Consider the following 23,996-nt stretch of genomic DNA (forward strand, 5'->3'; position numbering starts at 1 on the left):
AGTTAAATGGCAACTTGCTAGGTAACCAACCTTGTTAGGAAGCGGTGAAAGTGCATTCTGATTGGATAACCCTCCTTCCTGATAAGGATGGTCTCCATGATGCCAGAGTAATGCAGCTGAGTGTTGACCAGCTCCATGTCAAACCCTCCTGGCTCCTGCACACGAACATAAACATACACATGAATACACAATGAGCTGTATGTTACAGATTAATCAAAATGAAAAAAACACTGCAAACCTGCACACATCATCCAACTTGCAAATATACCTTATGATGGTTTGGCTTGATGCATCGCACAAAATAAGGGTTACACCTGTCACAGATAGATGAGAACGAACGGATGGATAAATGAAAGTATGATTTTTTATAAAGGCTTCATACATTAGTCCAGCGCTTTGCAACTTTTCCAACTGAGAGGAAAAGCTGCAATGTAATAAATCAGTGGAGCACGGCATGGTTTTACAGTTGAAGCTACATATTAACAGATCCCCTGAGGCCTCTGTTTTTTCATCTATAAGAGACGTGACTGAGCTCAAATCAGGCAAACAAAATTCCTTTTCCCGAGATAGATGGCTCCTACAAACACTGACACACACTGAGGCTTATACGATGCCAGCACTGATCTCTAATCACTGTAGTATATTGGTGCAGCAGGGTGCAACACATTTTTCAGGACTCATTTTCTATTTAGGCACAAGGCCTTAATACAGTATGTGTCACTCCTTCTTTCACTACTTCCCACATCATAACCACTCTCTATATCCAGCAGTACCTCGCAGTGGCGCCGGCAGCCGTTATCCTGGACGCAGCGTGTGTTGCATTTTGTTTTTACTGCCTAACTGTGTTTATGATGATGTTGCTGGATGAGAGAATCCGCTGCTTTTGGGTTTAATGGCGAAAGTTGGCTAGTCACCTTGTGCACGCTTCCCGAGGCTGAAGCCCCAGCAGTGAATTTTTTTTGTAAAGCTAAACGGTAAAAAACATGGATTGAAGCAGAATATTTCGTGAGATAAAAACATTGTGAATTTGGGAAAATGATAACATACATCTTTTTTAAATGAAGTCTTAGCTTAGTCTTAGCTAGACTTAACACCACAATTTATAGACAATGTGGACTCTTGGAACATTAGCCAAGGAACTAAGGTCCAAATACATATTTTTTTTTAATTAAAATTAATGTAGATGCTGACTATTCAGTTACAGTATACAGTTTAATATTCTCTCTGCTGATAAAGAGGGCACTCCTTTTAGTATTTGTTGCTGTCCATTGACGGGGGTGCTGAATTAAAGTTGCCGTGGCATATTGTGAAGGGATTTAAAAAAAAGCTTGTAGCCTCCGGGCCTTAAGGCGCTTCTGGCTTATAGTAGCTAATTATTTAGCTGGCTGGTGATGTTTTCCAGTCATGTTGGCTTTGAAATACGTTGAATCAAAAAAAAAAAGAAAAGAATCAATGTCCCTCTCTTGCACGCTGAGTAAACTGCGTTTGTACGCTCGAGGGAATCTGGACGTTGAAGGCAGCCTATAAGTGGACGGTTCTTGTGCGTACTGTGAAGCATAATCCTGCCGACGCCACTGCAATGTAACATGAGTATATTTTACTTTTCTGCCTTCCTAGGATCAAAGTGTTCAGTTACATCAGATACATTTTACACTTAAAATTTGGACATTCAAATGAGTCGAAGGAAGGGAATTATTGCATTAATTAGTGGCAAATAGGGAGCAGTTTCGAACACAATACACATTTTTTTCCACTGATGTTATGAAGGTGTGTCAGAGGTTTCCTTATTGTCCTAAAGATTAAATGTTTCACTCAAACCTTTCCATCTTCTCCAGCAGCTCCTGCAGGCTGCTCTGGAACTTTGAGCCGACCGTGTTGGCCTGATGACGGCGAGCCGCGCTGCTGCGCCGCACGTTAGACGCAGACTCTGAATGCTTTAAGAAGAGGCTGGATACCATCTGTATACACACACACACAATGCAGAAGAGAAAGAGGTAAACCAAAGCGTGAAGAGTAAATCTTGAGTATCAAATCATATAAAAGGTTGGTAATATCTGTAGTTGGTATGTGTATTGAATGTGAATGTGATGAGTTTTGAACAGCAGATGAGTAAAGTATTTAGCACTAGGTCAACTTAATGTCAACTTAAATACATTCCCAACTCAAAACAATAATTACTAAATGGGCTGTTAGATATTTCTTAACAGGAAAGTAAAAAAATATATATATTGTGCCGCACCACCACAACACAAGATGATGAGTAACAATCATCATATTTCAAATGTAATTGAAGATGCCTCGTGGAATAAAGAATGGGGAATACTGTAAATGTTGGGTCAATAAGAGAGTAAGTTATGAGAAAAACATTTAAATGAACATCTCACTTTGTTCTTGCTCTGGATGAAGAGGTCTAAAACATCCTGGCGGACCATGTCGAAGTTCTTATCCAAGAATTTGTGCACCTGCAGAAAAAATCAATAGGAAAAAGTGAGAACCAAATTCAAACCAGGAATGTTTGCTTTTCCTATTCTTTAGTAAAACAACTTTAAGTTAAATAGAAACTGAGAAAAAGAGAAAAGTTTATCAAATCATTTTTGTTAAAAGAAAGACAGAAAGATAAAGAAAGAAAGACAGAAAGAAAGAAAGCAGTGTACCTGGTACGTGACTTTCCCAGCAAAGTGTTTCAGGGTGAACTCTGGCAGTGGCATCTTTGGCCTGGCATAGAGCGGGTTGTTTCCATGGTGATAGTGGCACTTCTGAAGGAAGGTGTGGTCTGTTGCCTAGCGATGATTGTAGACGGTAAATGGTTATTGAGCCATGGAAACTAAATCTCTACAGCACAAAGACGTGTCGCCTGTGTGTGTTTTCAGCAGATTGCCTCAGTCGGTTTCTCGTGTAGCAGCGTGTTCATGTTTCACTCGGGACATCAGAGAAATTTCATAATACGTTTATCTCACGAGCTCAGTCAGCTTCTTACATTACGAGCCCCAGGAACAATGATAATGGCAGGTAGGCAATTAGGTGAGCATGAGGAATCGTTTTTTTATTGATCTGAACCGGCTACAATACACAAAGACTCCTGGTTTATGAGAAACCCAATAAGTGAGACGTTTTCTTTTTTAACTCAATTTCTTTTTCAAAACTGAGGTATTAAATATTCGAATCGTGTTATTGTCGGCTCTTTTTCACAATACACCTAAATAATGTAGGATTTCAAAAGTTTCTTGTAACCTAATTTAACTTCATTTTAAGGACACATGCGGCACAAGATGGGTGACTGTGCATGTAGAGAACAAGTTTTTCAATGGAGCATTTAATCATTTGTCTTTAATTAATTACAGTTTGTATTACTCAATATTATTCCTAACCCCCCTTGCTGTGGTTGTTATCATTTTCCATGAGTTCCTATAACTTTGGAAATTAAGAATTTAGTTCGACAAGTGTGGATGTACCTGAGGGAAACCGCACTGGTCGTCCAGTATGCGCAGTATCCCATGAGGCTTAGCGGCGATGAGGTCGAGACAGGCCTGGTTGTGGCTGAAGGGCTGCTGCTGCCACTTGATCTGCTCCCGCATGTACTCCTCCTACACACACACACACACACACACACACACACACACACACACACACACACACACACACACACACACACACACACACACACACACACACACACACACACACACACACACACACACACACACACACACACACACAGCACAAACACACAGCACAAGAGTTCATCAGGTCGGTGAGGATGAAACTCTTCTAACTGATTCCACTTTCCACTTCAGCTGAATCGTGCTGCGTCAACTAAAGTTTGTGAGATTGAATGACCTTGTGGGTTTATGAGAGCGTTTTTTAAAATGAGTCACGTAACAAACAAGGCTGTTTATACAATAATATTTCCACTCTACATTATCAGCTTTTCTTTGACCTTTACAAAAAAATTAAGTGATGTTAGGTTCAGATCTCTCAGGGGCAGCTGTGGTGTAGTGGAGAGCAAGGTAGTTCTCCAATCAGAGGGTCAGTGGTTCAATACCCGGCTTCGGCAGTCGATGTGTCAAGACACTTAACTGCTCCCGAAGGCTTGCCATCGGTGTGGACTGGATGTTGAATGAATGCATGAATGTTAGTTAGAGTCTGATGCTGGCACCTTGCATGGTAGCCTGTCATCAGTGTGTGAATGGGTGAATGATATGGAATATACTACTGACTGTAAGTTGCTTTGGATAAAAGCGTCTGCTAAATGACTGTAATGTAATTTAAGGGATCAGATGTACACTTATCAACCCAGTAAGCATTCATTTGGTGTTTTGGAGGCCAAAAGATGTCAATATTTTGTTAAAACAATGCAAAATTTAATTGAGAAGTTTTTAGCTGTTGTTTCAACAGAGTTTATGAGAATCTTGACCCTGACCAAAGTTTTATAAAAGCTCCATTTTCAGTGACCTAAAATGCCAATTGGGTGTGGACAAAAGCCCAAATGAATGGAAAAATCTATGTTAACAATAATATAGTAGTGTACATGTGGACCTAAATTAATATATTTTTATTTTTCTTTGGTATTTTTGTCCTGCACTGGTCCCGTCATGACTACCTTACGCCAGTGCAGGATACTTTTCTAAGTTTTAGTTTCAGTCAGACTTTGAATAAAATTTGTTGTGAAAGCGAGGATGCATTGATACTTTAAACCATCTTTTCCTTTTAAAATGATTATGCGAATATATAGCCAAGAAACCAGCTTTCCTCAAGAGTAATCTATCGTGGGAAATCAGGTTTACCTCTTGAGTTCTTGTACACATAGAGTTTTTAAAAAATCCAGTTACTGTAGAAGGTGGACTGTAACTCAATTACTAAACTGCATGTGAACACACTGAATGTTTATATTGCAATGTGCAGCTAGGGCCTTATTATACAGAGCTGTCGTTTATGCTTTTCCTTCATACTTTTCAACCGCATTAAGTCTGCTTTTAAACTAGATGTCTTTTGACACGCAAATATGCAAATCCATCCTCACTGGGAGAATACAAATGTATTTATGAAAATATGAACTTGTAGTTTCCCTGACCTGCTCCTCCTGGAAGATGACCCTGTTAAAGAAGAACTGCAAAGTTTCATTGGCGTAGTTGATGCACAGCTGCTCAAAACTGTTCACCTGTAGCTCCTGGAGGGTAAAGAGAGAGGAGACAATGGGGGAGCGGGGGGAGATGAGTTAACACGGGTCAGATCAGACGCATCAGCGCTGTTACATTATAGAGCGAGGTCATTCCTCAGCTTGACCTCAAATCCATAGATGTCCAATATGGAGATGGAGAGGGCTTCGTTGCGAGGGTAGACGCGTCCGTTGATGCGCTCTGTCAGCCAACTAAACAGCAGCGAGTAGAGGATCTTGGCAACGGCATCTCTATGAAAAAACACACAATAAGGTTTCTATGGAAACAGAAAACCCGGTTCCTATGGAAACAGAGGACATCTGAAAAATCTCTCCCCCAGCACTGACGTCCTTTGTCCTCGCATGCCTCCACCAAAGATTGGATGAGAATATCAAAGGCGCTTCATTCCCTCTGAGTCGTCTCCTGGTATGTTTTTTTAATTTTATTTAAATGAGGACATTAATAAGCCTCAAATAAGACTGTCAGATACGCTTTTATTTCAGGTCACTCCATGCAGAAGTATGTAGTATTTCATTTAACAGATACTATATTCAGAATCACTCACCTGGCATCCACAGCACTCTCCACTGTGAGCGGGGTGAAGATCTTCTCCCTCACTGTATCCTGAGGGACCAAACACACATCTGTTATCTGACAACAGCTCTCCAGTTATGATATAATTACTTATATCTGCAGTCTAGTGTTCTGCTCACTGTCAGTTTGAAGGTGACGGACTTCTGCAGGCCTTCAGGTGAGACCTGCAGCAGCTCAGCCACCACCCTGATCTCCTGAGCGCTCACCACCGACGCGACCTCCTGACCTTCAGCCTGCAGGGACAAACACCCACGCGTACGGAGGCAAACACACATTTGTTACCACCGTCATCTATCAACATCATCATTATCATCCAGCCGTGAAATTAAATGCATTTATGATGCCTATTGTGTGTGTGTGTGTGTGTGGCAGAGCGACCTGGTGTGGCTGGAAGTACACGTTCCCCAGATGAAGGACAGAGGACAGCAGTCTGTAGATGCTGGTTTGCTCCTCTGGGGTGAAGCACAGGATGTCCATGGCACTCAGCAGACGCCTGAAGTCCTCCCCGTCGTCCTTTCCCTCTATGGTACAATCCCCTCCCTGCACTCACGTACACACACACACACACACACACACACACACATCACACACACACACACACACACACACACACACACACACACACACACACACACACACACACACACACACACACACACACACTGTTATCAACAACAAGACACTTACCCTTAGCCTGTTTAATCACCGCTCTAATTACGGAGAAAGTTATCAGCAGCTGAAAGTCTTGTTTTTGCAGACCTCTGGGGGTTCAACTTCTACGATGTAGAAGTGTGCCACAGGGTGTGTCAGTACACTGTGACATCACGGCTGGGCGTGGTCACTGGTGCAATTGTGCACACTTCTGACCGCACATTTAGCCAAAGAGGGCAGTGGACATTTCACTTTTCAGTCTGGTGTTACATTGCTGTTTAAAAAAAATAAATAAGCACCATGTGCTTGTAGTTGTAACCACCACCAATGACGGTGCAATTAGTCAAGGGTCTTTAATCAGCTTTGGCACGCGACATGTTGCTTTGTGTTTCATCATATTACATGATGTGGGACACAGAAATCCAAGAGAGTAAACTGGCTCAATGATGGCAACTAGGTATGCAGGAACAGGGACCTTTGAGCCACCTGAGGGAGCATGAATGTTTGTATTGTTTTGAATATTGCATCCTACCTATAACATTCAATCCAGTATGAAAGGCTGGCGTTCATTCTGTTTGTTTTACTGATTAGAGGAATCAAAAGACTGATATAACCTGTTAACCCTGCGTAATGCATTTATTTGGTCTAAATTATAAAGTATTTAACATGTGTATGTGTTTTCAATAACACATGCATGAAAAAAAGTTGTTACTTATCAAAAGTATACCCGTTGAAAATGTCTGGTTTACCTATTCAAGAAAATATAAGGTGATGTGTAAATGACAATAAAAAAAAGTGAACTTTCGTGCCATTAATCACTTTGTTAAATAAATGTGACATTTTCAGAAAATTGACACCTCATTTGTTAATGTGACTGCGAAATTGATTACAGTGACCACTCCTTATATCAAGGTGTGTGTCTGCGTGTGTGTGTGTTTTGTTTTTTGCTGAGCACCTGATTCAGATAGTAGTAAGTCTCAGCTTCCTGCAGATACAGTGAGCGCTTCTCATGAGGAGGAAGACCTGCCAACATCTCATAGAAGATGTGATAGTTCCTCTCCGATTTGGCCTGTGGATGAAAAACACACAAACACACACACACACACACTGCATACATAAATCAAATATCATGTGGACATTTCTGCATACAGAATTAGGAGAGCTCTACAATTTATATCTGTGGTGGTAGATTTAGTGAAATTGAAACAATGCTGTAGAAAAGACGAATGGATGGATGACTGATGAGCAGTATGCGCTGTGTGACACCTCTCTTGCCGTCTTCCTCTACAATCTCCTCTTTCTCACAATGACTCATTGGTAAGAAGACTCCACCTGACCTGCTGAGTGTGTGTGTGTGTGTGTGTGTGTGTGTGTGTGTGTGTGTGTGTGTGTGTGTGTGTGTGTGTGTGTGTGTGTGTGTGTGTGTGTTTGAGTCCATGTGTGTGTTTTTCACCTGAAAGACAATGCGAGACTTCTCCAACAGGTACTGAGACGTTATGGCACCGCTGATTACACCCCTTGTAAATGACACACACACACACACACACTCAATAAGTCTGAGTTAAGTAACAGGTCATACATGTGTAATGTCCTTGGATCTTCTCTGGTCTAGCAGAAGATCAACTACTCCTCGAACTGTCACTGCAACCTGTTAGCATATTCTCCACTAAGCCCTCTCTGTGTGTGTGTGTGTGTGTGTGTGTGTGTGTGTGTGTGTGTGTGTGTGTGTGTGTGTGTGTGTGTGTATGTGTGACATGTGTGACCAGATGCCTTTTCAGAGTTAAAAAACATGCTGATTGTTAGGTTTAAAAGTGCTCGTGTTTATCCCAGAGAAGCTACAGCCAATATGTACTCTTGTTGTATACAAATGTTTCATCGAATATTAATGGAAATATTGTTTGATTCTAAGCCATGTCATACACTAATTATGGTAACACATTGCTATAGCAACAATCAATTGTAGTCTGGTATAATGGGATTAAATCAAATCAAAATCCGATTGCATAATTACACATTTCCTGGATTAAACATTTTTCTTTTTAGCCCTATGTTCAATATGCCGTCTGCTCTACTCCATAGGAGGGATATCTTAATTTTTTCCAAATCACATCTTGCATTGGTGCAAAACATAAAACAATGTTTCTATGGAAAATCAGTCTACTTCCAAACGTAGCATTGTCTTGTTCAAATAAACTTCCTATAGTTTTTGAAGCTCAGTGGGGCTAATGATGACCAAGCTGGATTTGGTTTGAATGTGTATTTCTATATGTGACCAAATTCCTTGCTTCAATATTACTTAGATTCTATACTTTTCTAAAAACTTGAAACAGCGGCTGACCTTTACTCAGTTCCAGACCACATTGGTAGAAGTTGTAACTACTCACTCCTCCATGTAGATCCGTGTGTATTTGCCAAAGCGTGAAGAGTTGTCATTGCGCACAGTTTTGGCATTCCCAAAAGACTCCAACAGGGGTGTGGCCTCCAGGATCTGACCAATCACCACAGAGAGACATGTTACCATGGCTACCTTCATAAGGGATGGCGGTTGTAATTACAGCAAAAACAAGCAGAGGAATACTTTACCTCTATCTGATGGGAGATGGACAGGTGGATAAGAAAGCAAAGCAATAACAGTGTTAGCTTAAATGACCACAGTATGGACTATATTTGTGACCATGCATGTCCTGATAGATACTGTGTTTATCTACCTGTTGTGTGATGTTGCATTTGTGATGTATGGCTGTCAAGTAACGCAGGATCAGTTTAGTAGCTTCAGTCTTTCCTGACCCACTTTCTCCGCTGTAATAACAAAAAACTGTTAACATGAGTCTCTTACACGTTTTCTTCATCACGCATGAAGATGATTTTACACATTGTGAACACAGTAATAAAAGTTTAAAAGTTGTTTAAAAGACAGCATTAAGTTTTAATGTATTGTCCAAGTCCTGCTTTTTGAATTGAAGCGCAAATTTAATTTTTTTTTTTAAACTTTTCATACCTGATCACAATACACTGGTCCTTTTTGGCATCCATCATGGTGGTATATGAGAGATTAGCAATGGCAAAAAGATGACTGCAACACAACAAAACATATTTTTAATGATGAAACATGATTGGTATTCTCATTGTTTGTATGTGCATGGCTGTCTTTGTGCTTGTGTGTGTCTGTGAGATATGAAGTGGTAGTGAAATCCATAACCAAACTCTCCCTTGGCAACCAACCAACAGCAGAGTAATAGGAGCCTCTTGCTAACACCTGAGCGTGCTGGCATTTACACCTCTATTTACCGTCATACTGCATCTCAGAGCACGGCTTACAACACATGTAGACAGATGTAGTACAACCATACAAACACACACAGGGACTCACAGACTCAAAGGTCACAGTTAAAGGTTTGAGAGTTTTGTTGGTGTATTCTGTTGTAAACAAGAAAAGCCCTCAGAGAGCTAAATACGTTAATTAAAGAGTTGGACCTAGATATGTTATAAAATACATATAGTAATAGGAAATCATGGATCGATATTGTATTTTATTATCAACTGAAAAATAGTGAAAATATTAAAATAAGTCTTATATTGCAATGTTGAAATCTTAAAAAAACAAAACTCTGATTCAAAAATCCCTTGTTCTTTGGTCAGTGGCCTAATTAAAGATTTCATAGAAATGTGCTCAACATGTTTTTCTGCTGAACAACACATAGACAGACAAATCAGACTGAAAACATAACCCCCTTGCTAATTTCCCAGGTCTAAACACACACACACACACACACACACACACACACACACACACACACACACACACACACACACACACACACACACACACACACACACACACACACACACACACACACACACACACACACACACACACACACACACACACACACACACTCCCGGGTCTTACGGAGGGTTGTCACTCAGGCCGCGGCCTTCATACTGAAGCACCATGTCGGTGCCATAAATGTTGAGCAACTTGTAGGGATTCACGGACACCAGGATGCTGCCTATGTAGGTCTGTGTGGAAGGAGACAGAAAGACAGAAAACGGACAGGAAAGAGAGCGGATGAGTGGATGTAGCAGGCGACGTCCATGACATTTGATGATATGAGTTTTCTAGTTAGAAATGCATATTAGCATATTAGAAATGAAGCATACATATGCAAGTTCCTGGTCGAAGCGCTTCTTCAGGTTCATCAGAACTGTGGTCTCATTCAGATCACTGAAATTAAAACACACGTACGGTCACGTGTTGTCACACTGCAGCAGGATGCACACATTCATTTGACATCAGACATTAATTACTTTGCAATGATATTCAAGACAAAATCAGAGAGAGTTTCTCCTTGGCAGTGTGAAAAGACATAATTCTTGAATTATTTCTCTCAAACTGCTTTTGAAATTACACAACCATCTACTGCAGGGGAGTCCTCCGGATAAAAAGAGATGATTTTTTTTGCTGTTGCGTGTGAATAAAATACTGAATGCTATGGATTTATTTCTGAGCTCAAAAAGTTTTCAAGGATTTTCAAAGCCTAAAGGCACACGAATAAACACACTGTGAATAGTTGCTAGAAGAAACTGAAACGACGTGCATTGAAATGAGCTGTGCTGCTCTACGCTGGAGCAAAAAATGCTTGTAAGTGTGTGACATGAATGACTGCGAGGCTGTTTGTTAATACTGGATTATGCTTACGGCAACTGTGTCATGTCCTCCATTCCCTCCGCCCAGCTTTTCGCCCTGTGGCCTGTTGTGGGCATGCTTAGGATAGAGTAGATCTGGACACAAACACACACACACACACACACACAGAATGGTATGCAATTCGTCCAACACTGGCATGCAACTTCGTCAAAGCTTGAGGGATGTTGTGATTAGCTGATGCAGAAATTATAGTAAATAGTCTGTTTTGTAACAATTTTGTGGGCCAGCCAGCTTCTATGTTTTACACTTTAACACAGTTATTGCTTGAAAAATGTCTACATTTCACTAATAATATAAATCAACTTTTATAATAAAAAATCATAAATGTAGCTACCTTGTCATACCAGCTTTGACCAGGTACTCTATCTCTGTCAGGAGTCCATTTTGTGTCCTGGAGCAGTCCGTCCACCAGTTGAGGTGATGGTGAATATCCCTCTAACACCCCGTCTTCTCTGTACATGGACCACTTTGACAGATTCTGGACCGTCCCATGTGGTAAAACCCTCTCTGCTGCCCAAACATCTTCCCCTCCTTCCCCTCCACCTCGGGCATTTCTGGCCCAGTGTCCTGAGCGCGGCCCATAGGGCGGAACCACAGCATAGCGATTATCCTCACCCTGCAGGCCTGTTGGCACCGTGTATGAGGCATAGCGAAGCTGCTGGTTTTGGACGGCTTCGGACAGTCTCGGGACGTGGAACCGGCGTGTGAGAAAAGAGCCATCAGGCAGCCTGTGAAAGAAGGAACGCTTCACTTCAATTAAGAACATGTAACAATGGGTTGTACAACATTGACAAGACTGAGACATTTAGAGTAATTTTGTTATTGTGATATAAATAAATTAATTTCAACACATTGGAACTTTCCAAGGAGACCTAGTACCTTTGAAGAAGTGAGGAAGTATTTACATTTTTTCGACCGGAAGAATCAGGGACTACATTTTGTTCCTGTACAATAGATAAAGGTGCAAAAGAAGTCCCAGCTCTGGGGTCAGTACTTTATGATGATTCAGACAGTTTTACATAGCTGAATGTCGCTGACTGGTAAAAAGAGAAACTCCTCTGGAACTTGAGTACTACTTGTCTACGGCTTCATTCATAAAACAAAGACTGTTAAAACTCTAGCACTGATATTAGGATGAGGAACGAGTATATCTTGATGTTTATTAATAATAAAAACAACATTAAGCTTTGTTGTTCCGACTTTTTCTTTTCTGAAAAAAGAGCATGATAAAGAGATTTTAGAGATGTAGGGAGTTAACCAGAGAGAGAGCAGTGATGAAAGAAAAGAGTGACTTAACAAGAAGGTCGTGTTGGCCTGATCCACACAGTTCTTCAGGTGCACCAACAAGAATACAAAAGTAAACTTTTAGTTCTTAGGTTAGTTTCTGAGTTGAGTTGTTCCATAGTTCTTGGAAATAAAAAAGGCAAGTATTTAGTATTCCATTGGTAAAAAGATAATGCCTAGCTTGAGGCTCTCAACACCTGGACAAGCCAATCTGGTCATTATTTTCTATTTTTAGTATAGATCCCCACCTGTATTTGACATCACGGAGTTCGTCATTCCGCAGAGCAGAGGCAAGATTGGGAGGGGTGGGTTTGGGTGCGCCTGACAGTACAGAGTTTTCTGTGAGATGATAGAGACCTGCAGACCGAAGTGCCTGGTTTTGCCTCAGAGCAGCTGAAAGGTTGGGCTTCTGGCCAGGGATAACCAGGGAGCCATCAGGAAGACGGTATGATGCATGACGAAGGTTGTCATTCAAAAGAGCCTAAAGAGCAAGACACCAGGTAGTTAATTCCCTTAATAATTCTAAAGTCTGTTATGATAAAAATGCTATGATTGATTTCCCCTGGGTTCATGAAAAAACATTTAACAGGTACCCACTCTAGACAGGTTAGGGCCAACTGGTTTTCGTGGGTCAATGATGATGGTTCCATCAGGCAGGGTGAGGGACAGACCCTTTAGATAAGGATTCTGCAGGGCGGCTGCCAGGTTGGGGCTCTTTGGTTTCCTCGGGTCCACTATAATAGTTCCATCTGGGAGGGTGTATGAAGCTCCTCTCAATGCTGGGTTACTGAGGGCCTGATGTTAAACAAGTGCAATTCCATTAATCGTCAGTAGAGTTAAAGCAGCAACTTAGCAGATTTGATTAACAATTATTAACAAAACAAGGTCTAAGTAAATTTGTGGAAACTATTTCAAGTCTCGCTACAGATGAAACGAGAGAAAAGTCTAACAGATCAACTAACACACACAAAGTAACAGGTAGTGTGAAAGTAAGGGAAAACATACAAAACAAAAGAGTCTTAACCCATAGCTAACCTGAGCGAGGTTTGGTGAAATGGGTCTATTGGGGTCATGGACCCCTTCTGGTAGCGTGAAGGAGGCGTTCCGCAGTGCAGAGTTTTGAAGGGCGCCGGAGAGGTTCGGAGAGACAGGTTTCCGTGGATCAATGATGATTGTACCATCGGGCAGGGTGTAAGATGCACTTTTCAGGTAAGGATTCAGTAGTGCTGCTGAAAGGTTCGGGGACTTTGGTTTCCTGGGGTCAATCACAATGGTACCATCAGGGAGAGAATAGGAGGCCGCGCGCAGAGCTGGGTTGCTTAGCGCCTTGGCAAGGTTTGGGGAAATGGATTGCTGAATGAGCAGAGACAGAAAGATATTAATTTGCTTTAACTAATACACTGTTAACAATATTTGAGAAAGAGAAGAAAGGAAAACAACATTACTTGCTGTCTCGGGTCTATAATGGAGCCATCGGGGAGAGTATATGAAGCAGTTCTGACATTCTGGTTCTGAAGGGCTCCTGAAAGGTTAGGAGACATGGGCTTTTGTGGGATACGTGGGTCCTGTGTGGGTGGTAGGGGAGAGAAATACAGGAGAGTACAACTGTAATAAAACAATTGTTGTTGCTCCATGGATAAACAAACATTCATGGCAGGTTGAAAAGTCATTTTGACATGTTCCTCCTATACCTACCCTGATAACTGATCCATCGGCCAAGGTGTACGAGGCTCCACGGACTTGTTGGTTTTGCAAGGCATTGCCGAGCAACGGGGACGAAGGTGAAGCTGCATATGGTGACACCAAGGTTCCATCTGGCAGCCGGTACGATGCTTTCATCAGCTGTCGGTTTTGCAGGGCACTTCCTAACATTGGTGAAGAGGGTGGTGGGGGTCCATACGGGTACTGTCTGAGTTGCATGGGTGTCTGATAAGATGCTTGGCGTAAGTTTGGGTTCTGTTGAAGAGCATTATGGAGCTGAGGCCCAGCTGGTGCATAAGGGTTCCGGCGTTGCATCATAGGGGATCTTAAAGATGAGACGTTCTGCAAATGAGAACGGTTCTGCAGGGCATCATGAAGCAGTGGCGACGGGCCAGGCTCAGAGATGTAATCATATGGAGTAACAACTGTTGGTCCGTATGGTGAACGGAGCTGTGGAGTTTGATAAGAAGACATGCCTCTTAGTGCCTGACCATGTCTCATGGCTCCAGACAGCATTGGAGTGGAAGGTACAGATGAGGCATATGGGGATTGAGGCCTTTGAAGAGGAGACACATAGGAGGCTTCTCTCACTGCCTGGTTTTGCAGAGCTCCAGACAGCATTGGGGAAGAAGGGGCCATAGGTTGCTCATAAGGGGACATTGGCCTTTGTAAAGGAGAAACGTAAGATGCATCCATTAGAGCTTGATTCTGCAGAGCCCGAGACAGCATGGGAGATGAAGGGGCCATAGGCTGCTCATAAGGGGACATTGGCCTTTGTAAAGGAGAAACATAAGATGCATCCATTAGAGCTTGATTCTGCAGAGCCCGAGACAGCATGGGAGATGAAGGGGCCATAGGTTGCTCATAAGGGGACATTGGCCTTTGTAAGGGAGAAACATAAGATGCATCCAGTAGAGCTTGATTCTGCAGAGCCCGAGACAGCATGGGAGATGAAGGGGCCATAGGCTGTTCATAAGGGGACATTGGTGTCTGCAGTGAGGAAACAAAGGATGCATCCCGGATAACCTGGTTTTGCATTGCCCCAGTCAGCGAAGGGGATGAGAGAGCATAAGGTTCTACATATTCTGTAACCATCACACCCATGTCTACCATTTGGGCTTGCTCTGGGCCGAAGGGGGAAGCGAAAGACGCCTGTCTGATAGCTTGGTTCTGCAAAGCACCAGATAACATAGGAGAAGAGGGGGAAACAAACTGATGCGACGGCTCAGTATAAGCATCGGCATACGGGCCAGACACATACGGTTCTGGTGCATAAGTACGTGGATGGGCAGATCGAGGGGGCAGGTGGGGGGAGGACTGACGAGAAAGTCGAGGAGAGTGGCGTGGGGATGCAGGATGTGGCATGTGTTTAAGGGAGGGCTGTGGAGAGGCAGGAGGCATTCTTCTTATAGACTGCTGGGCCATGAGGGGACGTCCTCGGGCCACAGGGCGAGGATGGAATCGGCCAGATTCTCTCCTCCCATGGGGGGCACGGTGGACCATGTGAGGGGAGTGAAAAGGGGAGGCGAGGGAGGAGTCCACAGTGAGAACAGAAGACCTATTGCTTCGTATGGAGGAAGGACGGAATGGACGCACATTCTGGGTGGGCGGGGGCATAGGGCGCCCTCGGAGACCCATAGGTGAGGGCCTAACCGTACCTAAAGGAACATTTCCCCCCATCCTGGGACGGGCCAATGGTGTGGGGTCCCTGAGCAGCCGAGTTGAGCGACGAGACAGGGTAGGAGATGATGGGGCAGGCCGCGGTCCTGCAGGGGACAAACTGCGACGAGATGGTGAGGGAGAGGGAGATGGTCTTCTACTGAGCTGTGGAGAGTGATGGGGAGATGCATGACCGGGGGAGAAGGAAGGGGAGGGTGGACCATGCATCTTCCTCCCCCCAAATGGGCTGCGGGCTGGAGTGGGTGAGGCTGGAGGACTTTGCCTCCTCATGGAAGCACGGGGTGAGGAAGGCGGAGAACGCCGTCTCATTGATGCTCTTGGTGAGGGTGGAGGACTTCGCAGGATCATGGAGGCACGGGGAGAGTGAGGGGGGGAGGGTGCTCGAGCCATGGGAGATGGTGATCTCTGAGGTTGCATTCTACGACGGGTGTGGGGGGAGGCCATGGGGGAGGCATGAGGTGACATTTGTCTGGACATAACAGAGGAGGGTCTTTGGGCATTTATGAACCCGTTCCTCATGGATGGTTGTGGGGAGGGGCTGCGTCTTTGTGGAAGCATAGGGGAGGGTACTGGGGAGGCCATGGCAGAGGGATGGCGCTGCATCTGTGGGGAGGGCATGATGACAGAGCGGCGGGATGGAGTCGGAGAGGGTTGCAGGCGCCGCGCAGGACGGGGGGACATATTTGCTTGCTTAATAATCATAGCAGTTGGAGTGGGGATCACTTGGCCATAACCCTGTTGCTGTGACATCATCATCGGGTCTGTCATCATCTGCTGTCATAAAAACAAAACAAAAATTAAGTGTACAAAAAAATGAGAACATCATGCGAAAAAAAAAGGGGTAGAAGTGATTAATATAGTATCTAAGATGTAGTGAAAATGTATGGTTTTACAACTTCCTGTTGCATGAAAGACTATGGTTATACAAAAATCAATGCCAAAACAGAGCTAGAATTACCTGTGGTGAAATAATTTGTGGAGACATCATCTGTTGCTGTGGTGACATCATCTGCTCCTGTGGTGACATCATTTGTTGTGGCATCATCTGCTGCTGTGGTGACATCATTTGCTGGGGCATCATCTGTTGCTGTGGTAACATCATTTGTTGCTGCGGTAACATCATTTGTTGCTGTGGGGACAGTGTCTGGGATGGCATCATTTGGGCGGACATACTTTGTTCTTGTTGTAACATCATCTGCTGCTGTGGTGACATCATCTGTTGCTGTGGTGACATCATCTGTTGCTGTGGTGACATCATCTGTTGCTGTGGTGACATCATCTGTTGCTGTGGTGACATCATCTGTTGCTGCGGTGACATCATCTGTGGGGGCATCATCATTTGGTCTTGAGGAGACAGCATGGTTTGTTGTTGAGAAAACATAATTTGTTCTTGAGGAGACATCATCATCTGTTGTTGTGGTGACATTCCCATTTGCTGCTGTATTGACATCATGTCACCAAGCTGACCTGGTGCAAGAGGATACTGGTCTTCATACTGGATTTCTGACATGTCTTCAAATTCTGGATCAGATGGCAAAGTAGGTGCAGGGGGCAGGGGCACATCTAGACGCTCTTTCCCAAATAGGCGCACTTGAGGTCTCGGAACTCTAAATGTCATCTCCCCTCCCTGAACTCCACCGGTATCATTCCCATATTGATCATACTGGTCTGCGTACTGGTCCCCATACAGGCCCTGTACCTGCTCCATCCCTTGCCCTCCAAAGCCAGAGATCTGCAGGCCTCCTGGTGGTAACCCCATTGCCTGCTGGGAGCTGTAGTCTTGATAGGGCATGCCCACATCATTATAACTGAGTTGATAGTCTGGTGGAAATCCCCCTTGCATTCCCATAGTTGCTGCATAAGGGTCCTCATAATAACCTGCCTGCTCGTTGTCATAGTAACCCCTCTGCCCATCACCGTAGTAAACTCCTTGTCCATTTTCATCGTAATAACCCTGAGCCAGAGGGTCAAGGACACCATCTACCTCTCCACCATACACATAGTCCTCACCCATTAGTGCATAGTAGTCCAGACCCTCGTCACCATACATTGCCATTGCCTGTCGTTGCTGGTAACCATGGTTATTGGCTTCCTGGTTGTCATAGTAGCCTTGAGCGGAGGTATAAGGGTTATAGTAGTCCCCCATGCCATCATCATAAAGACCACCTTCATAATATTCTGCATTTGGATCATAGAGTCCTTCTTCCTCATAATAACCCAGGTCTTGATGGTCTGCTACCCCTGCTCCATTGTCATAGTAACCAAACTGACCCTGGCTTCCATATGCTGCAGTTGCCTCGTCTCCATAACCACCATAACCATCATCATAGCCTCCATAACCTTTCTGGCGGACTGAATGTCCCCTGTCATATCCATAAGCCTCATCCTCATGCTCATAACCATTGTTTTGGTAACCATGAAGATGATCTCTAGAGCTGACATATCGGCCGTGCGCTCTTTGTCCGTCCCTGTCGTGATGTCCTGCATTTCCTCGCATTTTAGTGGACAGGAAGCGTTTGGTCAGCCAGTTGGTTGCTCCTGCAACCTTACCCAGCAACACACTTCTGTTCTTGAAGTCGTCAGGAGGCCCGTCACTATTCTTTTTTCCAAATAGGTTTTTGAAGAAGCCCCCCTTCTTTTTTGAATCATTACCTCCTCCCAGACGAAGCAGCATATAGGTTGGCTTCTTCCCACCATTTTCCTTTTCTTTGTCCTCCTTCTCCTTTTTCCTCTTTTTGCTGGCCTTAAACCTCATCATGAATCGAGAGGTGTTCTTCAGCATGGACTTGCGGCGTTTCTTCTTAGCGATGCGGGTTTTCTCCTCCCCAACCCCAGGAACAAGCGTGATGTACTTTTCAGCTTCTTCCTGCTGTTCCTGCGCCTCCTGAAGCCAGAAAACTTCATGAACATCCTGGACATGTTCTTCAGACCTTTCTTTGGGATTTCCTTTTTCGGAAGTTGTGGAGCTTCCTCTTTCTTTTTGCCTTTCTTCTTCTTTGCATCAGCATCAGATTTCCCACCTTTATGGTGGCGGCCATCTTTTGATTTCTTTTTACCGTAATCCTCTTCGTAGTCATCCTCTTCGTCCTCATCCTCCTCGTCATCCTCTTCTGAATCCCCACGTCTAGACTTTCCCCCTTTCTTTCCCTTGGCCCCCTTGCCTCCTCGCCCCTTCCCTCTCCTGTCATCCTCTGAATCTTCCTCCTCCTCATCCTCTTCTTCACTGAACTCTTCGTCCTCTTCCTCATCACTCAGGAGCTCATCCTCATCCTCCTCGGACTCCACTTTCTTACCTCTTCCTTTGTCTTTTCCTTTCTTTCCATCATCTTTCCCCTTTGGTGGCTCCACCTTTCCCTTTTTGCCCCCCTTCTTATCATCTTTCCCACCTTTCTTATCATCCTTGCTGGATTTCTTATCATCCTTGCCAGATTTCTTGTCGTCTTTTCCTCCCTTTTTATCATCCTTCCCTTTTGTTTCCTCCTCTTTCTTTTTCTCTGGTTCAGGTTTTCCACCCTTCTTTGCATCCTTCTTGGGGTCTTTCTTGGGCATTTTCACAAGTGGCTAGGAGCACACCATGCCCTCTCTTTGGGATGCTGTAAACCTTCAAACACACAAACACAAAAGTTACATGCACACTCTACAGAAGGCAACACTGTATTTTATGCTTAAAATAAAGAAATTATGATGTGATTTGTGTGAAAAGATGATCAGGAGTCTGACCTTTAAAAGATTCCTTGGTTTAGATATGCCTAGTTGACTCTGCGCAAGCACTAGATGCAGGTTTTGAATGAGGACAGGTCCACCTGGCCAAAGCAGTTCCACACTGCTCGAATCTGGTCCCCATGAAGGCTCCTGTCCAGGCGTAAAGCTAAATGTCAGCAATATTTATCACACACACACAGACACATGTATGTAAACACAATGAAACCATAGAGTTAGGTAAGCTTTGGTCTTTATATCACCGCCCCAATTTAGGAACTGTGTTAAAATAACACCAAAATGATTAAGTCAGTGCTTATGTCTTAGCACCACAATCTCTTTAATACACCTCAGTTGTGCTTCAAACTGCTACACACCTTTGTAACAAACGATCTCCAAGCCCTACCCAGGTATCCCAAACGTCTGACTAAAGCCTGCTCTGAATCCCCAACACAGTTCCTTCACTGCAAGCTCTCTAAGCCCTATCTCGTTATTTTTGCACACTACCCTTAAATCTCTAGTCCGAGAGAGCTCTGGCTCTTACATAGAGGTATACGACCCCAAATAAGAGATCGCAATCTCTACCCATCAATGTCCAGCTCTATTATAGGGTTTAACGTCAAAGAGTTCAATGGGTCAGAACTCTAAACACCTTCTAGAGATCTAAATCTGCTTATGTATGCATAGCATTGACTGTCTTATGAAGCGTAACCTCACTACAAACTCTTATATCTAATTTATACTTCTGTGGAAGTAGCCACATGGATGGTTTGCAGAAGTTTTAATTGGACATCAGAGCCAGCAGGTGGGATACAACAACAACCTTATTAATTCAAGGCACAGGAGCTCCTCTTCACCACCCAACTCCATTTTTTTCCCCCCAGCCATGGAGTTCTCTTCAGCCAAATGAATAAGGAACTATTGAATCACGCCTATGAAATAATCATAGACTGGCTGACAACGGATTTGTAAAAGGCAGGTAAAAATGAAAACAATTTAAATCACATGCTACGCTTAATACGCCACAGCACTATATAAGCCTTGCACTCGCTAGAAGTGCACATACCAGCCCGCACAGAATGCAAAAGTGCACAGCTGCAGAAGTTTAAATCAGGCATTACAAAAGTGATTTTCAGTGGTTTTACAAATTAACACACAGTATGATACCTGCAGCTTTGCTCTTTGTCAAATTGGGTACAAACATCAAAACCACACAAACAAAGCATGTGTCACTCCAGTTCAAGCTCTACTCTCTCTCTCTATGGTCAAGTCTTCCTCTTGTAAAGTTGCAGTAAAATACACAGTCCTGTTGCAGTGTCACAACACTCATTCACCAAGACAGCTTTCCATCATAGTCACCTCCACATTCAATGACAAACAGTACAGAAGAGTAAGTGTGCTGGTCGCCAGAATCTCTGCAGTCTTCAAATTTGTTGCGTCCTTGCAGTAGGAGTCTTCTTAAACAATTAAGAAGAAAAAAAAAGCAGAAGCAAAAACTCTCTGGGACAAAGTCTTTAGGTCAAAGGAAGAAGCTGAGTTTGACCTACTCCGTCCTCTGTTGCTCACTACAACACGTTCCCTCACTCAGCACAGCCCTCTGTTCACACTGCCCTCCTCAGAGTGTGTGACAGCTAGTGTGTGTCTGTGTGTGTGTGTGTGTGTGTGTGTGTGTGAGGAAGAAAGAGAGAAGGGCAGATGGGTTGCCTGTTTGTGTGTATGTGTGTGCGTTTGCATGTGCGTATATGTGTACTTGTTTGAGTGCAACTGAGGAGTTCCTTGTGGCGGGTCGTAGAAGGAGTCTTAATTTGTCATCTGGCTCTACAGGTGAAACTTGAGAGCCCTGGGCGGCTGAGGGGGCGGGGCATAAATAATACAAAAGGTAGAGAGAGACAGAGAGAGGGACAGAAATAGGATGCAGAAGATAAAACTGAATGCCAGAAAGATGTCATCAAATCTGCTTATATCCAACAACTAACAACCTGTAATTTCCTTATCATTGATGCGTTGCATTGATGCTTATGCAGATGAGAAGTCACATACACACACTTTTATGTTATCTGACCTTAAATCAACTCCTCCTCTTTTTCCAGAGTAACATATACTGCCAGGTGTGTGTTTGTGTGTATGTGTGTACATGAGCGAAGATAAGTGATGCATCGTTCTAAGAAACATTCACATTTTTAAATAGCATCAATATGAGAAATGCAGGCAGCCACCAACCTACAGTTCTTCCAAATACGTAACAGCAGGAGAGAGAGCAGAGGCAGGAGGAACACCCACTTGTATTGTAGATATATGACGTCTTTGCTCTGGGTATCAATAACAGAGGAATGACTCTCTGAAACACACACACACACACACACACACACACACACACACACACACACACACACACACACACACACACACACACACACATGGCCAGTGAAGGATCAGTAACAGGGCTGTGATTATTAGTGCCATCAACCAAATTATTCCTCTTCCAGAGGGAAGGGGTCGGATTGCCAGATATGTCCTGTTACAGGGTATAGGTGTTGGGTTGCCAGATCCTGATCTTTTGGTCCCGGTGTGCAAGTCTATCTGATCATTACCCAGCAGCAAAGAGCACATGTTGTGTATGTGCGTGCATGTGCGTGCATGTGCGCACAGTGTGTTTATGCAGAGTTATGTCTTTGAGTGGGTGCACATGTGCATAAAAAGACGGAGAGCGTTATGAAAGAGCATTTTTTTTGCCCTTGATTTCCCACGGTTTGTCTCTAACCGTACATCTGCCTTTGAAGCATAATGAAAAGACCCTATCAAACGTGAAAAGCTCTGAGTAGCAGCCAGTCTCCATCTTCCCAAAGCAATTGCTGCTGGCAGGTGGTCCTCCATCTTTTGATAGAATTTGTAGAGAGGATACAACACAGAGAGGCCGGGATACATGCCCAGGAGAAAGAAAAGCAGACTTATGACAGAAGTGGACTTGATGAAGCTCATCAAAAGCATTCAGGTCCTGAGGGGGAGCAGTAGACCATCTTTGTCACTTTACACTCACACACACACACACACACACACACACACACACACACACACACACACACACACACACACACACACACACACACACACACACACACACACACACACACACACACACACGAAGCAATCTGCTGCTATCTAGTGGACCAGCATTACACCTGCAGCACTCCTAACCAGTGTGGCATTGGTTGGTTCAGGTAACTTTACAGGCCTGCAGCAAGTGAAAGGCATCCACAACACAAAGCAATTACCTTTTTTTTTTTTCCAGTCTTATAATGAGTGAAATTTAGATGTATTAGATAGTCTAACTCCAGGATACACATTTATCTTGCAGGAGAGAAATAGATGAACCAAAGAGAGACTGAACTGTTTCAAGGTGAGCAGGGTGAGTACCTTTCCTCCGGAACACCCACACTGGAGCTCCGTAGTCACGTTTCCCCATCATCTTAAAGGTCAAAGAAGGATTTAAAAAAAAAAAAAAAAAAGCACTTAAAACTGCATTAAGTTCCCGTTTACGTTTGAACCACTCACACGGTTCCTCCTCACCTCTGCGCGGCTCCTCTGACTCGGTCTCCCGGCTCAGAGCAGCAGGGGTCGGTCAGTGGAGAGGAAAAGTGTGCCACCGGGACCGGAGGATGAATATTTAACGACCGCTATTCTCCAGGGCCCGACCCCGGGGGGCTTGAGCTCCACACACACCGGTGAGAGCTGACGAGCTCCGCGGGAGGGCCGCATCAGTGACGTACAATTAACTCACCAAAGATGGGTAAACTTAAATGAAGTCTGGCGTTATTTATTGTAAATAAAGGGGGTTTGTGTACTTTTAACATTATTCCTCTCTGACTGAACACAAAATAATTAAAGTAGTGTCATTAGGGGATAATTATGGCTCATGACGGTTCAAAGTGAGAACCACAACAACAACACATGGACAGTTCTTCTGACGCCCGCCAGATGGACCCGGCCGCCAACAAACAAACCAGCAGAGAGCCACAAACCAGCAGCATCCCAGTCGCTCCATAACCCAGACGACCTTGCCGTCTCCCCCCCCATCACGACCGGCTGGCTGTCGGTATCAAAACAGTTGTTCTGGCTTTGATATTGAACCAACTGCGGAGAGCCAAGAGGCAAGACCTCTCTGTTTTTAAAAAAAATATATTTTTAATTTCATTTTTTTATTTTTAGCTCTGTTGCCTGAAACATTGATTTACATAGACTTCCCACCAATAGGCACATTTTGCTGTGTTCATGGTCAATACACTTAATATACTGTTGACTATTCTGCAGCCAAAGTCTTGGTCAGTGCAGGCAGCTCTCCAACATGACAGCTTGTTTTTTTTTACTAACCAAAACCAGGTCACTGCTTTTATTTTTTTGTCCACTGACAGCATCACAATCAATTATGCTACTTAAACATCTGCCTAAAAGTACAGCTACGAATGTGCAATGAAATAACCCAAGCTCTCTCTTTTAGTCATATCATATATTAGAATAAATCAGTG

General features: G+C 43.8%; 2 protein-coding genes across 2 annotated transcripts in view; both read right to left on the reverse strand.

Annotated features, from left to right (window-relative positions):
• Positions 1–18,763, reverse strand: part of myo15ab (myosin XVAb) — a 44,820-nt gene extending 26,057 nt beyond the window's left edge. The window contains 28 exon segments of the mRNA XM_054604186.1: positions 31–155; positions 269–314; positions 1,819–1,958; positions 2,385–2,462; positions 2,655–2,780; positions 3,453–3,584; positions 5,072–5,167; positions 5,284–5,407; positions 5,722–5,780; positions 5,870–5,983; positions 6,129–6,290; positions 7,357–7,470; positions 7,855–7,918; positions 8,786–8,889; positions 8,985–8,990; positions 9,110–9,200; positions 9,400–9,474; positions 10,312–10,421; positions 10,563–10,626; positions 11,101–11,183; positions 11,444–11,837; positions 12,642–12,874; positions 12,991–13,188; positions 13,429–13,746; positions 13,839–13,958; positions 14,089–16,548; positions 16,733–18,594; positions 18,597–18,763. Coding sequence (XP_054460161.1) covers positions 31–155; positions 269–314; positions 1,819–1,958; positions 2,385–2,462; positions 2,655–2,780; positions 3,453–3,584; positions 5,072–5,167; positions 5,284–5,407; positions 5,722–5,780; positions 5,870–5,983; positions 6,129–6,290; positions 7,357–7,470; positions 7,855–7,918; positions 8,786–8,889; positions 8,985–8,990; positions 9,110–9,200; positions 9,400–9,474; positions 10,312–10,421; positions 10,563–10,626; positions 11,101–11,183; positions 11,444–11,837; positions 12,642–12,874; positions 12,991–13,188; positions 13,429–13,746; positions 13,839–13,958; positions 14,089–16,548; positions 16,733–18,594; positions 18,597–18,693 — 7,595 coding nt within the window. The 5' untranslated portion in view covers positions 18,694–18,763.
• Positions 18,699–22,926, reverse strand: LOC129095347 (cylicin-2-like). The gene is made up of 4 exons (XM_054603756.1): positions 22,888–22,926; positions 19,495–19,626; positions 18,742–19,375; positions 18,699–18,704 (listed from the first exon to the last, which is right to left on the reverse strand). The coding sequence occupies exons 3-4, from the start codon at positions 19,321–19,323 to the stop codon at positions 18,699–18,701; spliced, it is 588 nt and encodes a 195-aa protein (XP_054459731.1). The 5' UTR covers positions 19,324–19,375; positions 19,495–19,626; positions 22,888–22,926.
• Between the last annotated feature and the right edge of the window lie 1,070 nt (positions 22,927–23,996).

Source organism: Anoplopoma fimbria, chromosome 9 (assembly GCF_027596085.1).
Source record: "Anoplopoma fimbria isolate UVic2021 breed Golden Eagle Sablefish chromosome 9, Afim_UVic_2022, whole genome shotgun sequence".
NCBI classification, from domain to species: domain Eukaryota; kingdom Metazoa; phylum Chordata; class Actinopteri; order Perciformes; family Anoplopomatidae; genus Anoplopoma; species Anoplopoma fimbria.